This window comes from Podarcis erhardii (genome assembly GCF_964252035.2).
Source record: "Podarcis erhardii genome assembly, chromosome: 14".
Lineage (NCBI taxonomy): Eukaryota > Metazoa > Chordata > Lepidosauria > Squamata > Lacertidae > Podarcis > Podarcis erhardii.
Window position 1 is genome coordinate 40,573,119 of NC_138503.1, and position 21,878 is coordinate 40,594,996.

At 44.6% G+C, this 21,878-nt stretch overlaps 1 protein-coding gene across 1 annotated transcript in view; it reads left to right on the plus strand.

The window, feature by feature from the left end:
* XYLT1 (xylosyltransferase 1) overlaps nucleotides 1-21,878 on the plus strand; it is a 158,210-nt gene that overhangs the window by 38,185 nt on the left and 98,147 nt on the right. The window contains exon 2 of the mRNA XM_081839707.1: nucleotides 15,073-15,111. Within this exon, the coding sequence (XP_081695833.1) occupies nucleotides 15,073-15,111 (39 nt within the window). The remainder of the gene's footprint in view (nucleotides 1-15,072; nucleotides 15,112-21,878) is intronic.

Here is a 21,878-nt window from a genome sequence, read left to right on the forward strand (position 1 = left end):
GCATATGTTTTGGACTACAACTCCCATCATGCATACCAACTGAGGCTGATGGGCATTGGAGTCCTTGAGTCCCCGGTGTATGTTTTGGACCTCAACAGCCATCATCCCTATTGGCCATCCTAGCTGGGGCTGATGGGAGTTGAGAGTCCAAAACCTATGCAAGGCTTTGGGTTGGCAAGGGCTGGCCTGCACTGATAGGCAGTGTCTCTCCAAGGTTTCAGGCAAGGATCTTGCCCAGACCTACTTGGAGATGCAAGGGATATTCTGCAAACAAAGCAGGTTCTCCATCAGGACTGCCGTTGAATCAGCAGCAGCCCACCTGTCTTGTCCCAGTGTAACAAAATGCTTCTTGCTGAGCAGCCGGTCTTGCCTGTGAATTGTTAAACAGTAGAGCACAGAGGTGGCAGACTGATGAGATCTTTCTGGATATACATACAGTCCTGATCTGGATTAGAGCCCCCTACATGGGCAACTTCTGTTGTGTGTGTTTTAAAAAACCAAAAACAGCCCTGCACTTATAAGGCATGATGCTGTATCTAACATCAACTCGTTATTTGGCCTTTAGACCTTCCTAAGGACTGCAAGAGATAAGGAGTGTACTCAGTGATGGATTCAGCCAAAATCATTGCAATTAATAGGTCATAGAATCATAGAATCATAGAGTTGGAAGAGACCACAAGGGCCATCGAGTCCAACCCCCTGCCAAGCAGGAAACACCATCAGAGCACTCCTGACATATGGTTGTCAAGCCTCTGCTTAAAGACCTCCAAAGAAGGAGACTCCACCACACTCCTTGGCAGCAAATTCCACTGTCGAACAGCTCTTACTGTCAGGAAGTTCTTCCTAATGTTTAGGTGAAATCTTTTTTCTTGTAGTTTGGAACCATTGCTCCGTGTCCGCTTCTCTGGAGCAGCAGAAAACAACCTTTCTCCCTCCTCTATGTGACATCCTTTTATATATTTGAACATGGCTATCATATCACCCCTTAACCTCCTCTTCTCCAGGCTAAACATGCCCAGCTCCCTTAGCCGTTCCTCATAAGGCATCGTTTCCAGGCCTTTGACCATTTTGGTTGCCCTCCTCTGGACACGTTCCAGTTTGTCAGTGTCCTTCTTGAACTGTGGTGCCCAGAACTGGACACAGTAAGGTTAAGGCTTGCAAAAAAAAGGAAAAGGAAAAATACATTATAAATGTCCACGTGTCTATTTTATGTAATTAGGAAGCTTGTAATGTGTCCAGTTAATGATTAATTGGCATGTTTTCTGCTGACATACCTGCTCCTCTTCATTACCTTATGGCATACAGCACAGCTAGAAGTTGCTGTGGCTAAGATATGAGACAGTAGGTTTCTGTCAAAGCTTTTAGATCAGGGATGGGGGGCCCTCTGGATGCCCTTGGACCCCAACACCCATCATCCCTGACCATTGGCTGTACTTACTGGGGCAGGTGGGAGTTGGAGTCCCCCACCTTGTTCACCATCTCAGTTTTAGGTTACGTCAGGGCAGAATATAAAGTCCAAGTTCAAAAAGTGGGATCTAAGGTTGTATCCAGTGCCAGACCTAGTCAGTGGATCCATTCAATTAATGAAATTGACAAACTACGTCTACAGAATCGCACATTCATATCTGGATATGTGCCGCTTCAAGTTCTCTCCATCGTTCTCTTATTGTTTGTTTCCTGCATCCGCATTAACCCTGTGGTTAGTTTTAGATTGTCCACTCATCACATAGGTGGTCATCCCCTTGGTCTTTAAAAATTGTAGGGTCTTCATACTAACACTGCTTTATTCCACCAGCCTAAGTCATTTCATTTCACTTTTAATTTGTATACTGTACTGCCTCTCTATATTGCTATACTTAAGGCAGTTTACAAGCTGAAGAAACAAGCAACAACAAAGATCGCACACTTTGTAACAAACTGATCCAATACAAAAATATCCTAATAGAAACATAACTTTAAACAACTTATATTAAATAAAGTAATATTCAATAATACATTTTAATATAACAGCACATGATAAAATCAAATATCAGCAAATAATAATTAAACAGAAATTCACTCTTAACAATTTCTAAACTATAATCAATAAAAATCATCTCTTGCCACATGTCCTGCATATGTTGATTTTAACTTTGCAGCATTTCCACTACATCTGTAACTTGATCATGGTGGTATCCAGTTATTAGTTTTTCTGTCTTTTAATGCTGTTCCTAACATCAACACGTTCCATTTCACGTTCCATTGCATGTTGTATTGTTCATAAGCTGTTGATGTTTCTCTGGGTCATGGTCCTGTTCTCTGCTCCGTAACACATCACAGGTAATGTGCATATATTGAACATGTTTTCAATGGAAATGAGTAACTTAGAGCCATTCGTTTCAGTGGGTCTACCCTGAACTGGATACAACCCCCCGGTGTCGCTCTTTTATGGGAAGCTGAATCTGAAGATGACCTTCTATAACATTGCAGATTCATATCTCCATGAGGCAGCGTTTTCATCCTGCAGGCAGGAATTTTAAAGCAGAATGGGAAGATAATGTACCATCCAGCCAAGCTGCAGCAGATTAACAGACTTTTTTGTATATTGTGGAAAGGATGTGTTTGAATTGCCATGTATCCAGTTTTTTTAGTGCTTAGTGTTGTTGAATCCACTATGTTCCTGAATTGTGCTCTTACAAATGATGTAAACAACATGGGTTGCCCTTGTTTGGTCTTTTCACAAACAACCTAAGTTTATACTAATGAAGGGAAAGGTTCTTGGGTTGTATCCAGCAACTCAGAGTAGACCCAAAACGAAACACATTTGCTTGCGGTGGTGTTGGTGTTTAACCCTTTCCTTTTGCTTCGTGGTCCCAACACAAACAGCCTTCCCCAGAATGGCTTTTCTGGCCCTGAGGGCTAAAGAGCAGCTTCTCTTCTGCTGAGAACATCAGCTTGGGAAGTGGGAGAGAAGCCAGTCCCAATACCAAGTGCACACAGACACAGCACAGCTGTTAGTTGACACCCCACTTCCCCACCCCCCAAAAACAAAGTAGGTGAAGAACAATTGCACATTTTAGCAAGCCTTTAGCATGGATTGGTGGAGGTGACATACTGTAAATAAGATGCTCTGTCTACATAGTCAGAGGCAGGAGGATTATTAAGTCAGTTGGTTAGAGTGTGGTGCTGATAATGCTAAGGTTGCAAGTTTGATCCCTGTAAGGGTAGCTGCATATTCTTGCAACAACAACAACAACAATCTGCATGCTGCCCATCTGACTGGGTTGCCCCAGCCATTCTGAGCGGCTTCCAACAATACAACATGAAACATTAAAAAAACTTCCCTATACAAGGCTGCCTTCAGATGTATTCTAAAGGTTGCATAGTTACTTATGTCCTTGACATCTGATGGGAGGGCATTCCACCGGGTGGGTGCCGCTACCGAGAAAGCCCTCTGCCTGGGTGACTCCACTTCTCACAGTGATGGGACTGCCAGAAGGTCCTCGGAGCTGGACTTCCAAGTCCCAGGCTAAACAACGGGGCTGGAGACGCTCCTTGAAGTATACAGGGCCGTTTAGGGTTTTAAAAGTCAGCACCAACACTTGTGAGTCTGTGTTTTGTTTTTCTTGTCCTGTAAATATAATAATTCTTTCTCTCACACGCGCGCACACACACACACACACACACACAATCCCACTCTTGAATGTTTGAACTGATTGCACTGTGTTACAAACCAGCATGCCTCATGTTAGGGTTTGGATTTAGGCCAGTGTGAACCGAGAGCAGAACCCAGCTGTGAGTTAGCTCCCTCTCTCTCTTTCTCTGTGGGAGGCTTAAAACAAGAAGTAGTACTTCTGTAATAGTCCCTTGGGGGAAAGGATAATGAAACAACCAGGCTTCAAGTTAGTTCTCTTTCTGGAGGGAGTATTGCAGGAAGGGAAGCCTTTATACCACTACGGCATTTTGCTTTCTTGTTCCCTTTAGCCTCTGACATGAACTGTGACTCAGCCACTGAAAATGATGGGGCAGAAATTTGATTCAGTTCACATTTAAAGGTGAAATCACCTTTTTTGCCTTTTCCAGAGCAATATGCAAACCAAAATACAGTGGTACCTTGGTTTAAGAACAGTTTAGTTTATGAACAACTTGGATTAAGAACGCTGCAAACCCGGAAGTAGGTGTTTTGATTTGTGAACTTTGCCTTGGAAGCAGAATATGTTTCGCTTCCTGTTGAGTGTGTTCCATTTGTAATCTGAGTCCCCCGCTGCTATGGGAAAGCACGTCTTGGTTTAAGAACACTTGGTTTAAGAACAGTCTTCTGGAATGGATTAAATTCGTAAACCAAGATACCACTGTACAGCCATTCTTTGAAGTTCTCTGTATTTCACAATGCAGTTCTCCAGCCAAGCAACATGTAGAAAAAGAGCATTTACTAGGGTCAAATGTGCCTTGAAATGCATATATAAGGGAAATAACATATAAAATGCATTATAGTTGGGATATTGTGTATGAAAATGTGTACAATGGGAGAAATTTGCACTAAAATGCTGGTGTGTTTTCATTCGAACCTTTTTAAAAAGGAATAATAAGCACACTTGGAAATGTGGAGAACTGAACTAAAGGTTGGGGAAATGAGAAACAGAGAAATCAAAATTGGCAGATTCTCCCAGCCCTGGCTGTAATTTTGCAACAAGCTTTTGTTTCTGAGTGGACAAGCTGATGTTCAGTCAGAGCTATGGAATTCTCCACTAATTTTCTGTGAAATGTATTTGTTGGAGAACAAAAAGATGACCTCCAATGTACATCCAGAAATTCCCTCTCAAGATACTGGTATGGGTTGCTGTCTAGCGTTCTTGTCTTGGTGGTCTTTGATGTGATAATATTGCATTAGTGGTGGATTCATAGTGGTGGACCATCCATCCATCATTCCACTTTGTTAGTTCTAGGGTGATTCCTCAACATTACAGCATTATTGTCGTCTGGAGGGGCCACTCTAGCACTGTGGTGCAACAAAAACAAGAGGTATAAAAGAAAACCCCAAACTGGAACATTTCGGCAGGAAGTTAGGGGACATGGATTGATGGGAAACGAAACAGCATGTCTGCCCTGAAAGTTCTGTCAGCGCAAACAGTATCAAAAGCACGATCACATATAACTGCCCCAGTACCATCCTAAGCCACGAATGCCCATTAGAAAGGATGCCTGAAGGAGACCTTAGAGAGTGATCTTATTGATTGTTATACGGGGTGGGGGGCGGGCTCTGGTTCTGGTGTCTTTCGTGTGAGTGATGGCACATCCCCATTTGCCCAAGCTGAAAATCACCCCAGCTCCCTCTCCCTCTCTGCAGGCTTCTCCAAGTTCTCTTTATTAAACGGTATCATTTGTGTCACTGTCGGGGGAAAGATGGCTTTGCAAATGCCAAGCTGAGTATCGCCGCAGCCCTATTGTGTGTCAGCTCCTGAAAGGAAAGATAAACCTGCTCGTTAATAAATTAAAACACTGGTGATCGCTCTCCCTGTAACATGTTATACAACATAGCTGGCTTGTGTAACTGACAGGTTCAAATATCTCCAGTGGACAGCTGTGTGATGCCGCCATCTCAGGCAAGCAGGGAGCAAAGAGGACCTGGGAGAATTGTCTCATAGAACAGTGTTAGTATAGCTTTCCGTGGAATTTGATGGATTTGAGTACTCTTGGAGCCCCTAGGAAGCATCTTGTGAAATATAAAAATGGCATTTTTGCTCTTTCTTTCCTACAACATCTGGGTTTTCCCATTTGTGTGTGTGTGTCTATAGACTCCAGTTTACTTGTTCCAGATGCAGCAGTGGGGAACCTTTGGCCCTCTGGAGGTTGCTGAACTACAACTCCCATCAGCCCCAGCAAGTGTGGTGGGTGGCCAGGGATAATGTTTTACTTATTACATGGAATGTGCCGCCTCAGATTTCTTGCATTCCCTTTTAAAATGCTGAGGTGTTTATCAGCAGCAGTTTTTTGGCTGGAAGCTGGTTTGTCTTCCTCTGAATGTTGGGCTTGATCTCGAGCCTTCAGATTTTAGTTGAAGACTGTTTATGGACGGGGTTGCCCAACTTCTCATGTGACGTGGACTGCAATAGTACTTCAACATGGAACCTGAAGGCTGCCCACTGCCTTGTGACGTGGAAGTGGGGAGCGAGGCCAAAATTTCACACACACCACCCCCTCATGCTGCCTTCCCAAAGCCAGGAAATGGGAAAGAGGCATGGGGGCTGTGGGTGGGTGGGTGGGTGTAATGTTGCTGAGGGCCACCCAAAAAGGCTGCGAGGGCTGCATGCGAGGGCCGCCCTGTGCTAACACATTCTCATGATATTTGTACCTTCTTCAAAAGGATGTTTACGTTAGCTGATGGTCCAAATCTTTTCGTAATAAGCCACATCAGTTAGGTCTTTCCATAAACTTTAGTGATGTGCAAGGGTGTTGCCAGGCAAAATTTAGAGGACATACAAGGCTGCCTTGTACCGAGTTAAACTATCAGTCCACTTAGCTCCATATTGTCTACACTGACTGGCAGCCTCTCACCAGAGTTTCAGGCAGAGGACGTTCCCAGCCCTGACTGGAGATGCTGGAGATTGAACCTGGGACCTTCGGCATACAAAACAGATGCTGCCTCACTGAGCCATAGCCCTTTCCCGCATAACCTCCAGTTTAAGGACATCTATGCACAACAACATTCCATGTTAACTGCTCATAAAATCTGCTCTGTGACTCATCTTGGTGTGTCTTTTGAGTTTTCGGAGGGTCCTGCTGATCATTGGGATAACCTGGCTGTTGCCAAACATCAGCTAACCTTTTCTAGGACTAGACTTGCCTTCCTTCTGCTGCACTGAGTGGCCGTTTGGTGGGTAAGCCATATAACGTAGGACTCTCCAGCAGGAATCAAGCAACGGAAACATGAGCACGTCTTTTGTTTGTATGTATGCAACAAACCACATTCAGTGAAACCACATTGTTGGGCTAATGTTTTATCACTGAAATTCCAATTGACTTCAGTGCTCATTATCTTCCTTTCTTTGAAGGAAATAAAGCAGTCCCCAACTGCTGCTAGAGATTAATGATTTACATCATCTGGGCAATGGGACGTTTGACCTTTATTTTATTTGATGAGATGATTATTTCAGGATCTGATTGGTAATTTCTCTGCCCTCCAGATATTTAAATGGGATGAATTGTAATGCAGTTTTAAAATCATGAGGAGATTGGAGGTGGGGAGGGAGAGAATGCATATACAGGGCGCTCTTAATGTGGCTTCTCAAAAATACAGATGTGGAAACCCAATTGCAAAGTTTAAGATCTGGCGTAGATTAGTCCTACTCAGTGGCAGCCTGTTAAAGTGGAAACACAGGTTTCAGTCAGCATCTAGCTGTGAGCAGGGCCCTATGTGCCTCAGAGCTACTCATAGGATTTCAAATCGGGGCTGAGGGGGGCTTGCTTTTGAGAGTTCCCTTTCTTTAATATTTCTATGTAGGAGGTTGTCACCTGATGTCTCCCTGTAAAACATTGTCCTGAGTTGCCTCCAAACTACCAGCATTTTGCAGGAGGGATTCAATCACATACATCCCGTTCATCTAATGGGAGTGGCCCCAGGACCATATAACACTGGTCCTGAGAGATCTGCATTGGCTCCCAGTACGTTTCCGAGCACAATTCCAAGTGTTGGTGCTGACCTTTAAAGCCCTAAACGGCCTCGGTCCAGTATACCTGAAGGAGCGTCTCCACCCCCATCGTTCAGCCTGGACACTGAGATCCAGCGCTGAGGGCCTTTTGGTGGTTCCCTCATTGCGAGAAGTGAGGTTACAGGGAACCAGGCAGAGGGCCTTCTCGGTAGTGGCGCCCGCCCTGTGGAACGCCCTCCCATCAGATGTGAAGGAAATAGGCAGCTATCCTATTTTTAAAAGACATCTGAAGGCAGCCCTGTTTAGCGAGGTTTTTAATATTTAATGCAGTATTGTTTTAACACTCGATTGGGAGCCGCCAAAGTGGCTGGGGAAACTCAGCCAGATGGGCGGGGTATAAATAAATTATTATTATTATTATTATTATTATTATTATTATTATTATTATTATTACTACTACTACTACTACTACTACTACTACTACTACTACTACTAACTGGGTTGTCCCAGCCAGTCGGGGCAGCTTCCAACATATATAAAAACATAATAAAACATTAAACATTTTTTTAAAAAGTCCTCTACAGGGCTGCCTTCAGATATCTTCTAAAAGTTGTATAGTTAACAACCTTGGCTCGGGGTTCGCATAACTCCATACCCTACAACATTTCTCTGATGAAAACAGAGACGTCCTAAGGAAAAGTGGGGCATTCTGGGATCAAACGGGAAACCGAGATGGCTTCTGTAAATCCGGGACTGTCGCTGGAAAATAGGGACAGAAGGGGCTGTGGTGTGGCTGTGGCCTAACCTCTGCATAAAGCTTCTTGCAAGCAGATCTGGATGAAAGTTCAATCAACAGGTTGTCTGAAGGGGCCCTTAGGCTTCAACCAGGAATTGCCCCCTTGTGTCATGACACACCCCGGAGCTTTGGCTTTGCTTTCTCACATGTCCTGCTGTTGCAGTTATGACAGCTGCTCCCAGACTGTCTCACAGGCCCCGGGCTACAGGTTTGTTTTTTTCTGAGCTTGGCTGTCTTTGACACAGAGTACCTCTTGGAAACAAAGCTGCTGGAAACAAAGCTGTTGAAGTGGAAATTTTTGAGGGAAGGAAAAGAAGAAGGGATGGAGAGAGAGCCCACACCATTGCTTCCTATTCTTGAAAGGCATCCATTGTGCCTGTCAAATGTGCGTTTCCACCAGCTGTTCCTTTTGCAATAGTGCTGGAAGATGCCCCAGTACTTTGAAATGTTTTGAGTTTGGCCTTCCTGCCTGTGAGGCCCCATGCTTTGATTAAACAGGACGTTTCTTAGCGGCAGTTGAAGCAAGAGGGTGTCACGCCGAACCCCAGCCTCTCTCATTTGGCCCACGAGATGTGATAACTTCCGCTTTGACAGCCGCACAAACGGCGACGCGTCAGCTTACGGCACACGGTGTTTCTTTGCCCATTAGACAGGAAGTGTGGCGCTGGGTGCCAAGGCTATTTTCAGGTTCCCCAGCCGCAAAATAGCTCTCAATTGTGTAGGAGCAGGTCCAGCTGAGGAGAGAAAGAAGCTATTCTTGTCGGGGTGTTGTGTATTGGAGAAGTGTGTGTGTGTTTGTGCGAGTTTGTGTTTGCTTGTGTGTGTGTGCTTAAAAAGAGAGTTTGTGCACATATATATATGATATTCAGGCACGGCACCTGTTGCCAGATTGGCAAATAGGAAGGCTTCACGTGAGTCGGGCATTGCCCAGGGTTTAACCCCCGAAGCAGAGAGCGGAAGGGGCTGCTTACGTAAATGAGCTCTTTCATTCTTCTTCTCCCTCTCTTGCAACTCCTGCTAACAATATCCCAGCTGCCATTCATGAGGGAGGGTGCCAGGAGGTAGGAGAGGATGAAAGGAGGGTCTCTGTGTAAGACCCTCTTTGCAGAGGATTTGGCAAATCCTGCTTCATTCCCAACCCCCATCCTAGCCCTCCTGCAGGAAGCAAATAGGCGAGGGAGCAGGGTTCTATTCAGATTCCTTGGTTACTGAGAAAAAGGGTATTTTTCCTTACCCGGTGTCTCATTTGGGAGGAAGGAGGCAAACTTGGGTCTCCAGCTGTTTTGGACTACAATTCCCATCATCCCTGACCGCTGGTCCTACTAGCTTGAGATGATGGGAGTTGTAGTCCAACTGCTGGAGACCCAAGTTTGGGAAAGTCTGATCTAAAGAAATGTGCAGTGTGTGGTTTCTCAACCGCTGAATAACTGCAGTCTGTACTCTACACATCTTGTGGTTGCGGTGAGACGGTCTTCCCAGGGACTTGTTGCAAATCTTGTGCTTATAACACAAGAAGACCCCTTCTGCTAGATCAGGCCAAAGGCCCATCTAGTCCAGCATCTTGTTCTCACCATGGTGAACTAGATGCCTAGGGAAAGTCCACAAACAGCACCTGAGCATAGCATCACTCTACCCACTTGTGATTCTCAGCAACAGTGGAAGGAGAACATAGCCTTGTCCCCCCATGAATTTGCCTGGTCCCCCTTTAAAGCCATCCAAATTGGTGGCTGTCACTCCATCTTGTTGGAGTTGGGTTCCATTCAGTTTAACTGTGGGCTGTGTGGTTATTCTGGTTGTTTGTTCTTCATCTTTGTTGGATGGCCTCAAGTTCTAGTTCTGTGTGTGAGAGAGAATAATATTTCTCAGCCCACTTTATCCACACTCTTTATCATTTATCCACACGCTTACCATCTTCATACACTCTTATTGTGTCCTCTCTTACTCACCTTTTATGTGATCAAAAAGTCCCCCAAAGCTCAGTAGTAGAGCAGATGCAGAAGATTCCAGGTTCAATCCATGGTATCTCCAGTTGAAAGAATTAAGTGGCAGGTTCTGGGAAGGAAAGACCTCTGCCTGAGACCCCAGGCAGGTATAACAGGGGTGGGGAACATGATTGAACCTGGTGAAGATCTGTCCCACCCTCCACCAGCCATTTTTCTTAGGTGGGCAGGGTTGCCCACCTGACATCACCATGATATTAGGTGACAACTTCACATGGGCTCTTTTTTCAGTCTTCAAGATCTCATCCCGACCCACCGCTGACTGCTTTTGCCAAGTGTGGTAGGGTAACTGGTCCTAGGTCAGCCAAAGAACTTCATGGCTGAATGGAGATTTGAACCTGAGTCTCAAATATGAGGTGTGTGTTTTTTGCTTTTGTTTCAGTTTAATCTTTTCAGTTATTCTGTGTATTTGCACATGCACGAGGGTATTTGTGCATGCACACACACACACACATATATCTTCTGTTCAGTCAGCAGTTCTGCATCTCTGTTCTGCTTTGGACAGGCTCCAAGGCTCCCCGGGACATCAAAACTTTCTGGCAGCAAACCCAAGCTTTGCTTCCACCTATTTTCATTGCTCTCTCCTAGAATTCCATTATCTCACAGCATGTTAAGCTAACACTTAAGAAACATTATTGCATGCCAAGGTCGTAATGGTGGAACCCTGGGGAGCGAGACCACACAATATGGTCTACAAGCACCATGGTGTTTGACTTTTCTTTCTCCCTCCTTCTTAGCAGCTTAAATTCTGTTTGTTTGTTTGTTTGTTTGTTTGTTTGTTTGTTTTGTGTGTGTGTGTATAAATCTTCACTTTTGTTAATTGGATAGCACCCTTAATTGTAGAATAGAAGCCGTTGTGGTCTATTCTCTTAAGCTCTGTGGTCCAGGGCTGGTGTTTGATGCGAAGGTTATCTGTTTCTAACCGGAAATGTTACTGGAAAAACCTCTGCAGCAGGTGTGAGGAACCTTTGTCCCTCCAGCTGTTGTTGAAGTACAACTCCCATTATCCTTTTTTAAGGGTCCAGAGCAGGTGTCACCCACGGGCCCTTCGAGGGCATTGGGGCCCAAGCTGCTGTCCATGTATGCAGACAGCTCTTCAGGTAACCTAGTCAAAGTCCATTGACAGGTCCATAAATAGGCCCACAAGCTGGGTAGGAAACGTAAAGCATTCAGAGGGGCCCAGAATTTTCTAATTGACAGGCTGTGTTGAGAAAGTAGCAGCAATTCTGTTTCATGAGTTGAGCTTTTGATTGCTTTTGGAAGCCATTCAGAGTTCCGTGTAGCTTATAGCGTAAGTCTTCCTTGGCTCCGAGTTCAAAATCAAATTAGCGATGAATAGTTTCTGACAACTTTATCATAATAATGTAACGGTGATACCCAGTGCAGTGAATAGTTTAATTATTCCTCCTTTTGACAGGTGAGTTTGGTGCCAGGAACCAAGTATATAATTGTTTTCTGTCTCTTTGGAATACAGTTTGGGTGCACCTGGAGCTTGCCCCGCTCTTCCTTTCATGTTGCCTTCCTTAGCTGTTAACAGGGCCTGAACAAAGTCATTCTGGACAGCTTAACCACCCATCTGCCAGACAATGGAATGGTTGGCCAGTAGTCACAATGCCCATTGCCAGGACCCAGGTTTTGGGGACCCTTGGGCAAGATGCCCAAACTGGAAGCTCCTACCTGAGTGGGCCCATTTCCTCCTCACTACCCATTTTATTGCCCCCCTTCCCTCTGGTCCCAGTCCATACCACCCACCAGAGAGAGCAACATTCATATTCCAGCCAGGCAAAAACTCTCAAGGAGGGTGTGAAGGAGGACTCGTGAGGGAAGTGGTTTGGGGAGAGGAGGTGTGGCCTGAGGGGAGTTTTGAGAGCCTGAGGTTCCCCACTCCTGCTCTTCACATTTGTCTGGAGAGAGGAACATGCTAAGAGATGATGGATGAGTTGAGTGGCAAGACATCCAGGGACAATAATGGGCCCTCTGCAGGTACCAAATAGTGCCAGCTTCGACACTAGTCCTGGTAATGGCAGTAACCAAAATGTGAGTGATTTCTTTGAAGTAGCTTTTCTTGTAACATGTAAGGGCCAGTGCCGTATTTATGTTGGGACTTCAACTGGCGTTCAACCAGCAGTCTTGGAGATGGGGACCCTCTTGCCTTCCCAGAGCACTGCATGGAAGTGCTTGGAAGATGCTCAGTGCTCCCCTTCTCCTTCCACCCAGCTTATCTCGAGGACCACCCTTCTCTCTACTGATATGGCTTCTTCCTAAAACTCTTTCAATGCCCTCTTCCAGGAAAGTGACCTTAGAAGAGGGCATCAGAAGTTGCCTCAGACTGAGTCAGACCTGTTTATCTCAGTTCCATGTAGCTTGACTGGCAAGGACTTAATAGGAATTCAGACAAGGTTGTCTTCCAGCCCTACCTGGAGATGCCAGAGACTGAACCTGGGACCTTCTACATGCAAAGCAGATGTTCTGCCATTGAGCTGCTAACCTTCTGGGTCTTACCTGGCAGTGCAGATGTCCCTGTTCAGCTTTGTCACTGCATCCCTGTAGCTTTGCTAAGCAAGACACATCAATCAAAGAATCATAAAGAGCTGGAATGGGCTGCTGGGGGCGTGTAGTCCAACCCTTGTCATGGCAGAGCTGACAGTCAGTTTAGGCAGCTCCCAGCTAGATGGCCCAGTGGTCTCACTTGGTATGATGCAACTTCCCGAGTACCGAATGCAGCCACTGGTCATTGAAGGACAGGACACAGCTCAGTGGTAGAACGCAGATTTTGTATGCAGAATGTCCCATGTTCAACCTCCAAGAAGTGCAGTGGTACCTCAGGTTACATACGCTTCAGGTTACATACGCTTCAGGTTACAGACTCCGCTAACCGAGAAATAGTGCTTCAGGTTAAGAACTTTGCTTCAGGATGAGAACAGAAATCATGCTCCGGCGGTGCAGCGGCAGCAGGAGGCCCCATTAGCTAAAGTGGTGTTTCAGGTTAAGAACAGTTTCAGGTTAAGAACGGACCTCCGGAACGAATTAAGTACTTAACCCGAGGTACCACTGTATAGCTGGGGGAGACTCCTGTCTGAAAATTGCTGCCAATAGGCATAGACAATACCGAGGACCCAGCTAGATCAGCTTCCTGTCCTCACTAGATGAATACGAAAGTTGCTTCCCAGAATTATTAATGTTTCTTTTAGCATGGAATCGTGCAGCTATAAAGCCATGCCTCATCAGGTTCGTAAAGAGGAAGAGGAGCATGACAGTTACCTGTTGCTATTTTGCCGGCGGCTCTTCAGGAGTAGATTTGCAGGTAGCTGCAATAACCAAGATGGTTAGAATTCTTCATCTCGGAGGGAGTGGGGGTGAGCCCCCACCCCCCATGAAGTGACAAGCAGGAACCAACTGTAAACAGAAGCCTTCTAATTCCGACAGGCGTGATGGATGAAAGAGAGAGCATCATTGACCTGGTTTCACTTCGTTAAGCTTTCCAATTAAGCAGGGGTGCGATAGAAAACGAGTCTGCAGGAATATCTGCAGCCATCAAGCACAGATGTTTTGCAGAAGTGTGCATGTTTCTTTTGTACTTAACAAACAAACCACACAACTATTTTCCTTAAAAAAAGAAAAATCTCATTGAGCTTGGGGAGGGGGCAGGGTTCTTAAATTCCCATCTTCTTCCCAGAATTTGAGTTCTGGAAAACATGGTCATAGTGGCTAGTACGCAGAGTAGTACAGTGGTACCTCGGGTTACATACACTTCAGGTTACATACGCTTCAGGTTACAGACTCCGCTAACCCAGAAATAGTACCTCGGGTTAAGAACTTTGCTTCAGGATGAGAACAGAAATCGTGCTCCGGTGGCGCGGTGGCAGCAGGAGGCCCCATTAGCTAAAGTGGTGCTTCAGTTTAAGAAAACAGTTTCAGGTTAAGAACAGACCTCCGGAACAAATTAAGTACTTAACCCAAAGTACCACTGTACTAGCATTGGATACAACCCTTTGTTCTTGGATTATTTCTGACATACATTGACTGAGATAAAAACTTGGAGCTGAACATTTCAGTCCTGCTGGAAATTATGTCTGAGGACATTAAGGGGTGGGGCAGGCACTTCCTCCCCTTCCACATCACACCATTGAATGGAAACTGCCTTACGCTATGCAGTGAGGAGACCACCAGAACATTTTCAGCCTCCTCTTGAGCCAGAGGACAGGGATTTAGAGCTGCTCTTGATCCCAGTTCTGGGACCGAAGGAGCTCCAGCTTATCCTCAGGAATGTAAGGAGGCAGCGATTTCCATCCTGTTCTGGATTCATGGCAATCAGCACTGTTTCTATTCTGCTACAGTTCGGCTTCCAATGAAATCTTTTTTTCTTCTTCTTCTTTTTTGTCTTGCTATTTGCTGCAACCGAAACTTACACAGTTAATTAGATAATTAATTTTAGTGAATTTCAATGAAAGGGAAATGTCAAAAAGAAAGCAGAAAAATAATGTATTGGCTTATGTAATGTTTGTGGACTAAAAAACCCCCCCAATACTAATGAATATTAATTAATAATAATAATAATAATAATAATAATAATAATAATAATAGGTATATCTACTTGCAATTGGCCTCTTTGAAATAATCCATTTATTCTTCTGTGTTCTTCTTGCAGGATCAGCCTCTCAATCCTTACAAAGGCTTGGAAACCCAGGTTAGTTCTTTATTATCATGTCCTCTTCTTAAAGTCTTTATTCAAATTCTGGGATGTTCTGGCATGCCCTTCCTTTGAAAGCCAGCAAAGCCAGGATGTCGCCTGTCATTACATCTCAACTGTGCCTTGTTGAAAAGTGTACATTTTGTCAGTTCTAAGGATGTCATTCCCACCTTGGAGGTGAAGCAACCTATTTGTACCACACTTTCTGTATCGTCTCTTTATTTCTTTGCTCATCCTCCCAGACAGATGGCACGTTGGGAAGGAAGACAATGGCGTCTCTTTTCAGATTTTCACCTTCAGTGTAAAAAAATGCATCGTGTGTCAGACGTTGCTTTTAAGGTCACCACGATGGGAAGTGTTTCACATATTCAGTGAGAGACAAGTTCAGTTTATTTATTATTTATTAAACAAAATTTTGGACCACTTTGCACCATAAAGCCGTTGAAGTGGGTAAGAGTGGGGAGAACAGAGTACAAGACAGACACACAAGCTCTAGGCATAATAAAATCAGTTCAGCAAACTCTTAAACAATAAAACCATCCATACAAACTCTATAAACAACAAAACAATTTCATCAGGCTTCCATAAATGACTGAGTCATATATTTGCAGCCCTTTGTGTGATGGTGTCATTAAATTCCCTTCTTCATTTCTTTGATTGGGGGGGGGGTGACAATTATCTTGGTGACAAGGATGCAGCGAGATAGCACAGATTTAATCCGTTTGCCTCAAGTGTGTCTGATATCATTGGCAGCTAGAATAAGTATTTCTGCCCTTGCCTCCTGATCTCTTAGGGTGGTATCCAAAGCTAGTCCTACTGAGAGTAGACCCATTGAAATCAGTGGCCTTCACAAACTTAATTTCAGCAGATCTCCTCTGAGTTGGCTACAACTTTTAACTCTTATTGACAGATCTTCTTCTTATGCCATTGACTTAGCTGCTGTGATGTCACAGCAGCAGTTCATGGAAGCTGAGTGCTAGCTACAACTTTAGAATCCAGGTTCTAGCATTTCCACAGTCAACAAGGAAGCTGCTGTTAAACTGCTTAACCTTTTGCCCATGGGCAGTAGGTTTTAGAGGTTGTTAAAAGGAACTTGGCTTGTGTGGTTTTCTGTGGCTATTTCATAGCCACCTGTTGAAGAGGGAAGAGGATGGTTGCAGCTTGTGCATAGAATGGCTTTTAAAAAGTGTACTGGTGGGAGTGGTGTCTACCACAACTTTACCTCATCACTGAGTGAACACAACCAGCGCTACTAGCGGGCAAAGACCTATCCAAAGCTTTTTAGATGTGATTTCAGTTCTGCCGAGTGATTCTGCCGATGCTGCTTTTGTGATTTTGTGACCTCAGTTTATTTTGTCAGCAGTGGGTGTAGTGTGTGCATTGTTGTATTTTAATCATTTCATTCATTTTTTTAAAACCACCCTGAGAACATGATTCAAGGCAGTGTAAACCTACTTTAGAAACAAACAAAAAAGGGGGGTTAAAAGCAGCATGCCTCTTAGGAATGGGGGACAAATTCAATTTAATTTGAATGTAAAAGTGAACCTGCCTAATAATTCACACTTTCTGGAACAGTACAATGCAAGCATCCTTCAAAACAGGATCTTATTTGCATTTTCCAATGCTGTTCTCCAGCCCAATAAATGTGTGCAAAAATGTGTGTAGTGAGATCAATGGGCAGGGAATTCCAGAGAGTAGGTCCTGCTGTCACACTGTAGCTTGGATTCCTTGGAAGCATGGAACAAAAGTCATGTGGCAACTGTAAAAAATGCCAGTTATCCAATTGGTCACATGATTGCTAATGGTGGTGGTTTGGGGAAAGGGAGCCAAAATGGCACCCAATCTCACCGAGATTGGTAAATCTTTCCTGCCTCAGTTCCTCCCTGAACACAGCTAGGTAGTGTGTGCTTGTATGTGTGCATGCATACAGTCGACTACAGTAGACATCAAGCATTTTGAAAGTCAGGAATTGCCAAGCCTGAGGCCTGTGGTTTTCCACTTAGCCACAGAGCGTGTATAAAATGTCTTTGGCATCTGCCCTTCTAATTTGCCTTCCCCGACCCGAATGTAGTTCAGCCTTCATGCATATTAATTCCTTGCTAAGTGAGTGCCAAGGCGAATGCCAGCTGGCTTTCAAAGTCTCTGTGGTTCCCCCCTTTTTTTCCAGGAGGACATAAATATTTCCAGCAGGCAGAAGAAACTGTGCTTATACACTCACACATGCACACCTGTTCTTAAATAATTAAGATAGAGATTAAGTGTGTGGTTCTACATATGGATAAGAGCAAATGGGGGAATTGCTGGGTGTGTTTCAGAGCCGGGACTTCTCAGCCAACTGTTTTGCTAGTCTCTTTTATTTGAGATCTATTACGGGGGCCGGGAAACAGCTTTTCATGTGCACCGTCTTTGTACCTTGCAGTGCTGAGACCGAGTCAAAGCAGTTCAAAAGCAGGAACTGAGATCAAGGAGGGCTTACCGGGGAGACAAAACTCAAATGATCGTGTTTTGCATGTTGTGAAAGGGCCAGAGTTTGAGCATCAAGAGAGATGATCATCGGAGGCAAAAAGATTTGTTTTTTGCTGCATTTTCTTCTTCTTTTCTGAAACCATATTTCTCATGTTCAAAGCTGGCAGCAGAAAGTACGGAGGAGGAAATCTCCCATGGCTGTCAAGCAAACTCTGCATTAGGTTCTGACTTAAACTATTGCACTTACTCCCATGTGTGTATGTTTTGAAAAGAAGAGCACATAGCAGGTTTGAAATGTTCGATGCAGCTGATTTTTTGTGTGTTTGTGTGCGTGTAGCAATATCTAATGTAAATCTATTAATTTTCCACATCACACACAAAACACCATATTGCACAACACATCAACCACTTTGCTTTAAAATATTGTATCAAATTCTTACAGTTCACTCCAGTCCCCCCCCCCCTGCATATTGCCATGAGATCTCAGGAGGTTATAAACACAATGTTCTTGATGCATATAATCCAGAAATGTTTGCCACACATTATAGCAAAGATGGGGGTTAGAATTCCCTTTGGTCTCACGAATCTGGCACGTCAGCTTTTCAGCCAGGGCTATTGTCCATGCTCTGAATGCAACTGATTCTTGAAAGGTTGTAAAGCCCTATTACCTCTGGCTGCAGAAGTTTGAGGAATAATGGTGGTACTAAGCCAGGAATAGTAAACATGATGCCTTCTAGATATTGTTGGACCTCAACTCCCATCATCCCTAGGCAGCATCAGCAGTGGTCGGCTGTGATGCATAAATATAGGATGGGGGGACACCTGGTGTGGCAGGAGTTCAGGTGAGAAGGACCTAGGGGTCTTAGTGTTTGACATGAGTCAACAGTGATGCAACAGTGAAAAAAAGCTAATGGTTTTGTGTACCATATCAAGGGAAGTAATAGTATCACTTGGAGTCCTGAGTCCAGTTCTGGGCACCAGAGTTTTAAGAAGGATGTTGACAAGCTGGAATGTGTGTAGATGAGGGCAACCAAGATGATCAAGGGTCTGGAAACCAAACCTTATCAGGAACAGTTGAGGGAGCTGGGTATGTTTAGCCTGGATAAGAGGAGACCAAGAGGTGATATGAAAGCCATCTTCAAATACCTAAAGGGCTGTCACATGAAGATGGAGCAAGCTTGTTTTCTGCTGTTCCAGAGGGTAGAACCCAAACCACTGGATTCAAATCACAAGAAAGGTGATTCTGACTAAACATCAGGAAGAGCTTTCTGATGGTAAGAGCTGTTGACAGTGGAATGGACTATCTTGGAAGGTGGTGGGCTCTCCTTCCTTGGAGGTTTTTAAGCAGAGGTTGGATGGCTACCTGACAGGGATTGTTTAGCTGTTTTGGCTGCATTGCAGGGCATTGCACAAAGATGACGGTTTGGGTCCCTTCCAACTCTACAATTCTGTGATGCCATGATGGGTGTCACAGTCCAACAGCACTTGAAGGGCACTGGCTGCCCCTGTGCTAAAGGACTGGAAAGGAAGGGTGGATAAAAAGAAATCTGATTTCATAACTCCTCTTATAATCCGTATGTCCAATACTTGTGAGCAGCAATTTCAGGATAAGAGCATCATGGGACATTGCTAGTTGTCCACCAGCTTTAATTTGCTGTTGGCCATGTTTGGGGCAAAGGGCTGTTGCACAGTGGTGGTGCATCTGCCTTGCATGCAGAAGGTCCCTGGTTCAGTCCCAGCATCTCCTGGTAGCGCTGGGAAAATCTCTGTCTGTAACCCTGCAGAGCCACTGTCAATCAGTGTAGACCAGGATTTCCCAAACTCGGGTATCCAGCCAATTTTGGACTATAGTTCCCATCATCCCTGACCACTGGTCCTGCTAGCTAGGGATGATGGGAGTTGTAATCCAAAAAAAATCTGGAGACCCAAGTTTGGGAAACACAGGTATAGATTGTACGGAGGTAGATAGAGCAGTAGTCTGGCTTTGTATGTATATGGCAGCTTCCCATGTTCTTCAAAGTAAATGCAATAAAAAATCAAATCAGTTGATGGCTTTCCTTTAGGTCTTCCATTATCTACTCTCCAGATGAGTTAGTGATTATCAGGCCATTGCTGATCTAGAATATGTTGCCAGCAAGGGGTGTGGGTGGATGAATGAAAGGCAGCAGTTAACCATGCAGTTTGTACTATTAGACTAATAAATTGGATTTACTGGAAAATCTTACAATGATATAGTATTAACTCCCAACTCGTTGATGCTTCCAGAAGTCTTATTAACGTCAGTTTCATAAATATTCTCCCTTTCCATTTTTATTATTATGCTCAAGGCAATTTTCATCAAAACTGACAAACGTGTAACAGCAATGAACACATCAGCCTGTGAAACAATTACACCACAATATACACAGAACAATGGAATAAACTGAAACTGTTCATAATAATAAGACAGTAGACATAAATATCAAGACACTGATATCTGGTAAAAGAAATTATTTTTTGAAATATTACTCAGTATAATAATCAGTAAAGTCAACCACATCAATCAGTTTATGATTCCTTGTTCCCAGGGATTGGCCTTTGCCACCCAGCAGTGAAGGGAGAGAGCAGCCAGCGTCTCAGTCTCCCATATGGCAGGAAATGCTTTGCATTTGCATGTGAGACTGAGAATTTGTGTGGGAACTTAGGAGCCAATCAGTGTGCACGCTGGGTATGTTATAGCAATCTTCACAACGTTCTGTTGGCAGAAGAGGCATTAGGATGCAACATTAGTGAGAAGGAGTGCCCTTCCTGATCTCTTAAGGGATCTTGGGTCAGAAATCCAGTTCAGGGGCTGATGGGCCACAGCACCCTCTGTCAGTAGTCAGGTGGTGGAGTCTACCAGAATCAGTTTGCGCCATAGGCAGACCCCAACAACAGTTGACTCACAGGTGGGCTGTGTGGATCAGGGATGACAAAAGTTATAACATCTGGAGGGCCACAGTTCCCCATCCATGGTTTAGGTTAGCCTCTTCTCCACAGGTACGCGGGCGCTGCTACATCATGGTCGCTGTTGAAGGGTCGGAAAGGAATTTTCCTGCATTGGCAGGTTTTGCCTTTCCCGTAGCAAAACGTCACAACTTTGGCAGTTTCAGGCCTTGGGCGGAATCCTTTAGACTATCTTCCTAAAGGGGGGGGGACATAAAGCGGTGACCCCCCCCTTGTGGCAGTGATCCCAGGGTTCCCTGTTAAAGGAGTCTTGAGGGGAGGCATTGGCCATACGCCAAGAGGTTGTCATTGCTCTCCCCTGTGATGGTGGCAAAACGGGGGGCGGGCTCTCTGCTTGAACATATGTTCTCCAGAGCCAGCCCAATCCCCACACATTCTGGATAACCCTGATGTCTCCCAGAGTCCTGGCTGGGGACTGGGAAAGATAAACGCCCAAGTTCTCCCTACATCTGAACCTTAATAAAGTTGTGGCCAATTTTAATCCCATAGCATGTTGTCTTGAGTCATTATTCCACTCGGGGTTTGCCTGGGGTTGGGGAGACTCCTCCTGCCCACGCAAAATCTTTATAGCCAAGGAAACATTTGAACCATGGCCAAAGCTCAAGAAGGCTGCATGCAGGACTTGCCCCAAAGTACCATGGGAATTGTAGTTTGTTCAGGGTACTGTGAGTTATAGCTCTGTGGGGGATTAGCCACAGTTCCCAGGATTCTTTGGCAGAAGTCATGCTTTTCAAATGAATAGTTTGTACGCAGCCTAATAGGACAGCTGTGGGTCGTGTAAACTTTCAAAGTTACATAGCCCCTACTTCTGTACAACCTGAAAATAACTTTATAGAAAGCTGATACCTCAAATCTTGATAATAAAGCGGCAACAAATCAATTAAGTTTTATCAGTAAGCTCCAGATCGGCTTCATGGTAACCTTTCAAAGCTGCCTTTTTCTTTTGACTTTGAAAACCCAGAAACGTGTCATTTGAGAGCTGGAAGAAATGGAGGTCGCCACCTTTTATTTTTGGCATCAAACTGATGACTGGCAGAAGTCTCTCCACCCCCCAGCCGCCCACCACATATTTTTTTTATAAAAAAATTTCATTTATCCCAATCAAAGAGTTTGAGCACATACAGCATTCTTCACAGTTTGACCTTTTAAAACTGTCAGAATGATATTAAACTGGGAGCATTATCATCTTATTTCGACTTGCGAGCCAGGGTGCCGTCTAAATCCTGCTTCGAATGGCGACTTTTTAATGTGACCTTTGGCAAGTTGCTTGTGTCGCAGCCTCACAAGGACATGTGCCTTGGAGTTGTTGTGTT